Source organism: Gorilla gorilla, chromosome 13, assembly GCF_029281585.2.
Source record: "Gorilla gorilla gorilla isolate KB3781 chromosome 13, NHGRI_mGorGor1-v2.1_pri, whole genome shotgun sequence".
In the NCBI taxonomy this organism is placed as follows: Eukaryota; Metazoa; Chordata; class Mammalia; order Primates; family Hominidae; genus Gorilla; species Gorilla gorilla.
In genome coordinates this window covers 28,375,421-28,384,918 of record NC_073237.2, presented here as the reverse complement: position 1 = coordinate 28,384,918, position 9,498 = coordinate 28,375,421, and the positions used below count along the sequence as shown (strand labels likewise).

General features: G+C 52.0%; 1 protein-coding gene across 2 annotated transcripts; it reads right to left on the bottom strand.

The window, feature by feature from the left end:
* Nucleotides 1–6,898: 6,898 nt before the first annotated feature.
* Nucleotides 6,899–8,571, bottom strand: RPP25L (ribonuclease P/MRP subunit p25 like). Of its 2 annotated transcripts, none has more exons than XM_004047959.5 (2): nucleotides 8,468–8,571; nucleotides 6,899–7,736 (listed from the first exon to the last, which is right to left on the bottom strand). In XM_004047959.5, the coding sequence occupies exon 2, from the start codon at nucleotides 7,698–7,700 to the stop codon at nucleotides 7,209–7,211; it is 492 nt and encodes a 163-aa protein (XP_004048007.1). In that variant the 5' UTR covers nucleotides 7,701–7,736; nucleotides 8,468–8,571; the 3' UTR covers nucleotides 6,899–7,208. The 2 variants fall into 2 exon arrangements, with proteins under 2 accessions (XP_004048007.1, XP_063552341.1); XM_063696271.1 differs by lacking the exon at nucleotides 8,468–8,571 and adding an exon at nucleotides 8,264–8,440.
* Between the last annotated feature and the right edge of the window lie 927 nt (nucleotides 8,572–9,498).

The window sequence follows — 9,498 nt, the reverse complement described above, 5'->3', positions numbered from 1 at the left end:
CAAAATGCTGGGACCACAGGCGTGAGCCACCGCGCCCAGCCTCCATAGGGAAATTATATATGTGGCTATAGCCCTCTTGGGGTTGGAGGTTCCAAGCCCAGTGACTATATTTGTCACATTGTGGATGATCAACAGCTGTTTGTTGAATAACTGAGGGGTCACTGAGCCCATTAAGGATCAAATTTCAAGTCTCTGTGTCTTGGGACTCTTGAGGCCCTCTGCACAGACCCTGGAAAGGAATGGGCTATCCCTTTGCAAATGCTGCCACCTTGTGGCCACAGCCAGAAGTGAGTGTAGCCAGAACATCACCTATCAATGTGAGAGCTGGACCAGACAAGTATTACAGTAAGGAGTGGGGAGGTAGTAGGTCCCAAGGGAGTGCTCAGAGGCCAGCACCTGTGTCCTTTGAACATTCTTGACGAGTTCCAAGCAGACAGAATGACAAGAACAAAGACTCAGAGGCAGAAAATCTTATGGCACTTGGGAAGTGTGACTGTGGTCAGAGCCTAGGGTCCAAGAGGACCAGGCCAAAGACGGACTAAGCCATGGGCAGGGGCCAAGCAAAGGGATCCTTTAAAACCACCCAGTGGACTGGGCACGGTGGCTCAGGCCTGTAATCCTAGCATTTTGGGAGGCTGAGGCAGGCAGATCACCTGAGGTCAGGAGTTCGAGACCAGCCTGACCAACATGGAGAAACCCTGTCTCTACTAAAAATACAAAATTAGCCGGGCGTGGTGGCACATGCCTGTAATCCCAGATACTCAGAGGCTGAGGCAGGAGAATCACTTGAACCTGGAAGGCAGAGGTTGCAGTGAGCTGAGATTGCGCCATCGCACTCCAGCCTGGGTGACAAGCGCAAAACTCCATCTCAAAAAAAAAAAAAAAAAAAAAAAGAAAGAAAGAAAGAAAGAAAAAGGAAAAGAAACAAAAACCAAACATCTAGTGAATGTAGTGAATGAACTTGGATCCTGTCCTCTAATCTTGGCATGGAGGCTAAGGGAATAGAAGAATGACAAGGTCAGAGCTGAGTATGGCCCCATATTGGGGGGGGGGGGCTCAATATTCATTCATTTACTCACTAAATATTTATTGAGTACCTACTATGTGCCAAGTGATGTTCAAGATCCTTAGGTTACATAAGGGAATGAAACAAAGATTCTTTCCCTTTTGGAGCTTACATTCTCATCAGGAGGAGACAATAAACAAAAGTATTATTTTGAAGACGTAAATATCATAGAGGTTAAGAAAAACTGGAGTAGGGGAAAGGCAGGGTAAGGAAGATCAAAAGTGCTGGACTGCAATTTTAAATGAAGTGGCCAGAGTAGGCCTCATGAAGGTGACATTTTAGCAAAGACTTAAAGGAGGGAGGGAGATAACCATGCAAGTATGGGGGGAAGAGCATTCTAAACAAAGGGAATAGCCAGTGGCTTGGTTTGGGGGAGAGCTCCAAGGGGAGTGAAGCACAGAGATGAGTATGGAAACTGCTGAGCGATAATGAGTGACACAAACCAACAGAGGCTTTGGGGATGGAGACCTAGAAGGCAAAATGGGCAGAACTTGGTGCCTGCTTGGATATGGGAGGCACATAACTCCTCCAGGCATATTGTGTTCCGATGTCCCCATTTCAAGGGAACAAACACAAGGTGGCTAGACATGCCACCTCTAAGACAGGTAGTGAGAATGCTCAACACATTCCATCCTGGATGACTCCATTGCCGACCAGAATGCTCCCCACCTCACCTTTCCCAGCCTCAACTCACCAGCTCATCTTCCGTGTCTCTGTCTCCAGACCCTCCAGCCATCCACTCTCATGCCCACAAATCCTATCAGCTCCAAAAACCCTCAACCCTATTAATACCTTCCCATCCTTTAGCTGTGGTTATGGGTTAAATTGTGCCCTCCACTCCCATTGCCCCCCAACCAAAACCATTTATAGATATCTTCATCCCCAGTACCTCAGAATGTGACTTTATTTAGAAATATGGCCTTTATAGAGATAGTCAAATTAAAATGAGTTCATTAGGGTGGGCCCTTATCCAATATAAGTGGTGTCCTTAGAAAAAGAAGAAATTTGGATACAAAGACACACAAAAAGGGAAGACGGGGTGGAGACACAGGGAAAATGCCACGTGAAGAGTGGCATGATGCACCTATAAGTCAAGCATGCCAAAGGATGCTGGCAAATCACCAGGACGAGGCAAGAAAGGATTCCCCCACAGATTTCAGAGGGAGTGTGGCCCTGCCAACACCTTGATTTCAGACTTCCAGCTCCAGAATGGTGAGACAATAAATTCTGTTGTTCTAAGCCCCCCAGCTTGTGGCACTTTGTTACAGCTGCCTAGGAAACCATATAGCTACAACATTCCTGTCCTAGGATAGTCCATCTCACTCCACCCCATCTTCATGGGGATCTCCAGGCCACTGACTCCTGTCCCTTTTCCCTCACTTCCCTCCTGGGCCAGTTTGGATGCCTTGGTCGTTCACTACATGTACTCTCTTGCTAGTCTCCTCATGCATCTTTTCTCATTCCTACCTGTCTTAAAGTCAGTCTGGAAGAATGCAACTGTGCTTTTTCTGAGTCCTCACCTATCCTGTGGGTGCTGCTAGAGCTCACACACCCTGACCAATGACCCTACAAGGTCATGGTCACCAGCCTACACTGGGCTTTTAGCCCTGCCTGGTCATCATCCTGTACCTCTCCTAGTCACCTCTCCCAACTGCAACAACTATCTCACACATCCTTCCCTCTAGCTTCCTCGCCCCACTCTCAGCTATGGAGCTGGACTACTGCTTTGAGGACATAGAGGCCTTCTGAACTCCCTCATGTCCCATCTTCACCTCCAGACCTATCTGCATACATATCTGTCCTCAACTCCATCCCTCCTGTTACAGGAAGTCATCCCTCCTCTTCCCTGGGGAGGCCCTTACCTCCATGCTTCTGGATCCCATTTGCTTTTACCTGCTCAGGAACCTCATGCTGTGAGTTATCCACAATCCCCTGCATCCTTCATCTCTTTCCCTACTGGCTTCTTTGTCTGTCAGCCTATAAACATGCTCAAGTCTCTGCTAGTATATTAAAAACTACAACAACAACAACAAAAACAAAATCCAACACTCTCTGTACTCCACATTCCTCTCCTGCTATCTATCACCCCTTTCTACCCATTCACAATCCAATTTCTTGAAAGAGCTGTCTCTACTTCCTTTTGTGCCAAGACGTGACCTTATGGTGGCAGAAGCCACATTGCAGTGAATTAAGGAGAAAGTGGACAGAACTAGACACAACTCTTGTGCTCTCTTGTAAAGCTGGTCAGCCTTTCTGACTCCAAAGGGCTCATGTCTCTGGTCCCCTCCCTGCCATTCCTCCTGCAGGCCCCAGCTGGGCCCCGTAGAGACCAAAGATGGAGAGAAAATGCCCCTCCTGGGACTCCAGAGCTCGCAATGCCACCTTCAGCACAGATCACCATAATTATTATATGTGATCCCTCCACCCTGGCCATCAGCAGATGGGATGAAATCATCAGCCAAAGGTCAACAGTCTGCAAGGTAGCCTGGACTCCAAGCTCTGGAGATCCAATGATACTCAGAGAACTGCTGATGGCAGAAGACACACAAGTGAAGATGTTCAGAGAAAAAGCGGTATGCAGAAGCTGAGAGGGAACAAAATTCCTGAATTAGCTGCGAGGAGAATGGGGGAAGTCAGTCAGTTGCTGGCAGCAAGACACCTGAGTCACTGCCACTGCAGCCATAATTGCCTTTAAGAGTGTTTTAGATGCTTCACGACCCTGTGCATTTGAGAGACCTGCTCGGCAGCCACTGAGGTTTTCTCTCCTAATCTCCTCTGAATCCCCATCACCTACCCCTCCCCCAGGGTCCTCCACATCACTCAGAGCTAACCTATCTTTGCAGGCAAAGGATGCAGTATTTACAGTTTTGAAAACTGCCTGCTGGCCCTGTGGTCACCTCACCCCTCCTTTAAGCCCTTATCAAGGGCTTCAGTCCTCCAGTTCCCTCTCCTTCTCAATCCCTCCTGCCTGGTCTCACTTAAGTATCACTGCAACATCCTTACATTGCTGGGCCCATTCTACTACAATGTGAGCCCAGAAGAACCCCAACCTTCTGCTTTCCTCATGACTGGACACCCAGGCTGCTGGACACATTGGAGAAAATCTCAAGATCCATGGGAGATCCAACTGATTCAATTCTTCAGAGTTCACTACTGCCCATAATCCTGCTCTAGTTCCTGCAGCACCCCCTGCTACTGATGCAACCTTCATTTCTCTTCTCATGCCCCCGACCCTGAGAGTTTAAGGCCAAGGCAAAGCAGAAAAGGAGCAGCAAAGGGAAAAAAGGCAAGGATGTGGCCGGGCGCCGTGGTTCACGCTTGTAATCCCAGCACTTTGGGAGGCTAAAGCGGGCGGATCACCTGAGGTCGGGAGTTCGAGACCAGCCTGGCCTACATGGAGAAACCCCGTCTCTACTGAAAATGCAAAATTAGCCGGGCATGGTGGTGCATGCCTGTAGTCCCATCTACTCCGGAGGCTGAGGCAGGAGAATCGCTTGAACCCGGGAGGCGGAGGTTGCGGTGAGCTGAGATTATGCCATTGCACTCCAGCCTGGGCAACAAGAGCAAAACTCTATCTCCAAAAAAAATATAAAAATAAATAAATAAATAAAAGGCAAGGATGAGACCTGGAGAGAGATGTGGGATTGAGGTGTTTTTTTTTTTTTGAGATGGAGTCTCGCTCTGTCGTCCAGGCTGGAGTGCAGTGGTGCAATCTCGGCTCACTGCAAGCTCTGCCTCCAGGGTTCACGCCATTCTCCTGCCTCAGCCTCTCGAGTAGCTGGGACTACAGGCGCCCGCCACCACACCCGGCTAATTTTTTGTAATTTTAGTAGAGACAGGGTTTCACCGTGTTAGCCAGGATGGCCTTGATCTCCTGACCTCGTGATCTGCCTGCCTCCACCTCCCAAAGTGCTAGGATTACAGGCGTGAGCCACCGTGCCTGGCTTTTTTTTTTTTTGAGATGGAGTCTCGCTCTGTTGCCCAGGCTGAAGTGCAGTGGCGGTTCACTGCAACCTCCGCCTCCTGGGTTCAAGCAATTCTCCTGCCTCAGTCTCCCACGTAGCTGGGATTACAGGTGCCCACCACCATGCCTGGTTTTTTTTTTTTTGTATTTTTAGTAGAGACAGGGTTTCATCATGTTGGTTGGGGTGGTCTCAAACTCCTGACCTTGTGTTCCGCCTGCTACGGCCTCCCAAAGTGCTGGAATTACAGGTGTGAGCCACCGCCCCAGCCTTTTTTTTTTTTTTTTTTTAAGATGGAGCCTCATTCTATTGCCCAGGCTGGAGTACAATGGCGTGATCTTGGCTCACTGCAACCTCTGCCTCCTGGGTTCAAGCGATTCTCCTGCCTCAGCCTCCCAAGTAGCTGGGATTACAGGCGCGCACAACCACGCCCAGCTAATTTTTTTATTTTTACTAGAGAGGGGGTTTCACCATGTTGACCAGGCTGGTCTCGAACTCCTGACCTCGTGATCTGCCCTCCTCGGCCTCCCAAAGTGCTGGGATTACAGGCTTGAGCCACCACGCCCGGCCTGTTTTGTCTTTTTGAGACAGAGTCTTGCTCTGTCACCCAGGCTGGAGTGCAGTGGTGCAATCCCAGCTCACTGCAACCTCTTCCTCCTGGGTTCAAGCTATTCTCCTGCCTCAGCCTCCCAAGTAACTGGGATTCCAGGCATGCACCACCACGCCCACCTAATTTTTTGTATTTTTGGTAGAGATGGGGCTTCACCAAGTTGACCAGGCTGGTCTTGACCTCAAGTGACCACTCGTCTTGGCCTCCCAAAGTGCTGGGACTACAGGTATGAGCCACTGCGCCCAGCCTGTTTTCTGTTTTTGAGACAGGGTCTCACTCTGTCATCCAGGCTGAAGTGCAGTAGCACAATCATGGCTCACTGCAGCCTCAACCTCCCGGGCTCAAGCGATCCTCTTGCCTCAGCCTCCCAAGTAGCTGGGACTAAAGGTGCACACCACTATGCCTAGCTAATTTTTAGATGTTTTTGTAGAGACAGGGTCTCCCTACTATGTTGCCCAGGCTGGTCTCCAACTCCTGGGATCAAGCAATCCTTCTGCCTCAGCCTCCCAAAGTGCTGGGATTACAGGCATCAGCCACTGTGCCCAACCCAAAGATATGATTCTAAGATAGGAAAAAGCATGTTTGCAAACTAGTGGAGTTGAGGATAAATGTGTATACAGACAGGTCTGGAGGTGAAGATGGAACATGAGAGAGTTCGAAAGGCCTCTATCTCTTCAAAGCAGGAGTCCAGCTCCATAGCTGAGATTGGGGCAAGGAAGCTGGAGGGAAGTAGGTGTGAGACGGTTGTTGCATTTGGGATAGGTAAGTCATTAATAACGATAATAGCAATTAACAATAGCACTATGTGCCAGCGTGGTATCTAAATGTCATATATGTATATTTCCTTATGTAATCTCATAACAATCCTATGTGATAAACACTATCGTAGTCCTGTTTGATGGATAAGACCACTAAGGCACAGAGCAGTAACTTGCTAATAAGTGGCAGACCAGGATTGAAACCCAGGCAGGTTGGTACCAGAGTCCATGCTCACAACCACTATACTATACTGTATGCTGCAGATGGAGAGAAATGTCTGACCTGGCAGTGTTCCTAAACCAGGCCAAAGAAGGGACAAATAACTATCCAGGGAATTAGATATATTCAGTACTGACTGAGGCTTCTTGTAGACACTATATTCTCCCAACACCGGCCTGAGCCTACCCTTCCTCTGTCTTCACCCGATCAGCCCCCCGGGGTAAGGGCGGGGACTCCCATTTCTTTAATCCCACTCCACATAGCAGGCTGAGTAGAGGCTCATCAAATAGGTAGAAACTTTATTTCCTAAATCCCTCCCTGGACCTCTTTCAGAAGGCAGTTCAGATGCACTGTAGGTAGAAGGCAGAGGAAGCCCTTATTTAGCAATGCAGAACTTGGCAGAGGCCCCATATCTGTCATTCTTCACAGCAGTCCCTTCCCACATGCTAGAGGGAAGGGGAAGCATGATAGGGAGGTCCACTTTTGTGGACTCAAACCTTGATGGGGATGTTGAGCAGTCACAGCGCTTCTCAGAAAAGGCACAAGCACCCCAGACATTCAGGCCCGGAAAACAGGCTGGCTCAGCAGGTCTTCACGATCGGGTGTCTCGAGCCCTTCTTCGGGAACGAGGGCCACAGGTGGAGCTGGGCATGGAACCCAGGCCAGGGGGTGCTCCTGGGGGTTGGTAACCACACTCATTGGGGTCCAGGGGGTCCCGGCTGAGCAGCACCCACACTGCAGGCACATGGCGGCGCACTGTGAGGGGGTCTAGCCCTGTGTCAGGTGAGGCTGGGACCCAGCTGTCCTCAGTCTGAAGGAAACGTAGCTTGGTGAGCTGGTGCAGGCCTGGGACCCGCCGCTTGACAATCTCAGCGCAGCTGACAGCCTTTCCTGCAGCCCTGCCAGAACCTGAGAACACTACATGCCGTGCACTGCCGCCCTCCAACCGACCCAGAGCCAACCCCAGCAGGTTCCGAATTTTGCTGCCATCTCGGACCCGCATCTCAAGGGTATCAGGAGGTAGCTGGGGCATTGGGGAAGGCGCTGGGAGCTCTACAGAGCCAGCTTTCCGGTAGTGCTCCATCCTGCTTGCTGTCTTGTCTGTGACTCTCGCTGCCCACTGCAGGGAAGCATCAGGTAAGCGCTAAGCAATGTGCCCCAAGTCACTGTCCACCATCCCCTATCTCCATCCAGGATATGGCCCTGCTCCCCGTTCCAGACTTCCCAGAAACAGGATCATGTCCCCTCGTCCTTAGCATCTCGTGACAAGGTCCATGCCTGCCGCAGTCTGGGAAAGGGCTGTACCCCATACACCCCGTTCCTCTACAACGGCCATAACACCCCCACCTCCAATCCTGGAGTCCAAGAGGCAGGATCACATTCCCCAAACACTGAGCTCTTTGGGAAAGTGCCAGGCCCCCTCATCCCAAACTCTCCAGGACTGGGGCTTAGCCCCCCTTATCCTGGACTCCTTGGAACAGGGCCTGGAACCCTCACCCCAGACTAATACCAATAGAGAGCGCTCCTCACTTGGGGCTCTGCAAGGAGAGGGACAAGGCCCTTCGCCCCAGGCCCCCCGGGAAACAGCCAAGAACCCTTATCCAGTGCTGCCCCCAAACAGAACGGACCCCCTCTCCCAGAGATTACCAGGGTCAATCTATATCAACCCAGGTCACTCAGAAACTCGGGGGCAGAGGCTCGACTCGGAGGGCTGCTCAGGCTATTCCAAGACAGCCTTGGCCGTTTCCATAGCCACGGTCTCTTCCAGGGTCTTGCCGGCCGCTGCAGCCAAGCCGCAGGCGTCCCCCCACCCTACGAGCGCCCCTCTGCCCGCCCGGTTCCGGCTCTCACCGAAGCCGCCTCACGCACGATCCGGAGCCAAGATGGCGCGCGGGCCCGGAGCGCACTAAGGCCGCGGGGCCGCGCACGCCCCGAGGGGGCGGGGCGTGAGGGGCGGGGCGTGAGGGACGGGCCCCGAGGCATCTCCGCCGCGGAAACAATCCGCCGGCCAGAGCGCCCCGGACCAGTCCCAGTGGGGATGGGAACACGAGCGCAGCCTCCGCTGTTACGCCCCGGAGGGAGGCAGGACAGTTCCCTGCGGTAGAAAGGAGCGGCCGTCGGGGAAGTCCTGCGTCTGAAGGAGGGGGATCTGGCCCTTAGAAGATGGGAGGGCTGGCGTTAGCTGTTGAGCAAACGGGGAGCTGTGGGTTTCACCGTGGGTGCGAACAAAGGCTTCAGTTTGTAGTGGATGCTGTTGCATGGGCGAGAGCCTTAGTTACCGACTTCTGAGCTTCGACCTCATCCTGTGGGCGCTGGCGGACCACGGGGGTTTTCCGGGTTTTCCAGGGGCCAGTCGAACCAGATCTTGTGCAGGGAGCCGAGGAGGGAGTGGTGGGAAAATCGGGCCACAGCCCCTGACGACACCTGCCGCAGAGTCTGGGGGCTGAGGGGGCGGGGGTGCCCACGGAGCCTAGTATGGTGCCTGGCGTATGACCGGCGCTCAATATTTGTTAAATGATTTGTTACATTAATGAACCAGAGAAATCGCAGTGGGAATGGAAACAAGATTAAGTTGGGAGATACTAGTAGGTTCAGTGACGAGTTGCCCACTGTTTGGACGGAGAAGTAGGAAATTCCGATCTAGGGTGACTCCCAGATTTCAGAGCGGTTTGGACACGCTGAATTTGAGGTGCCGGAGAGGTCGCAAAGGCGGGGCGGCCAGTGGGCCGCTGGAAAAAGGGTCTGGAGCCAGAGCACTCCCTGAGACCACAAGGGGGCAGCAAACATTTGGTGGACTACAGTGCCAATCTGTTTCTCAACATGCTTGCCCCAGCGCCCCTACTTCCCAACTTCCCCTCCCCAGGACCAAAACTTCCTGCATC

Bases quoted from the DNA above. Each gene is read 5' to 3' on its own strand.
- RPP25L (XM_004047959.5), bottom strand. From the start codon at position 7,700: ATGGAGCACTACCGGAAAGCTGGCTCTGTAGAGCTCCCAGCGCCTTCC.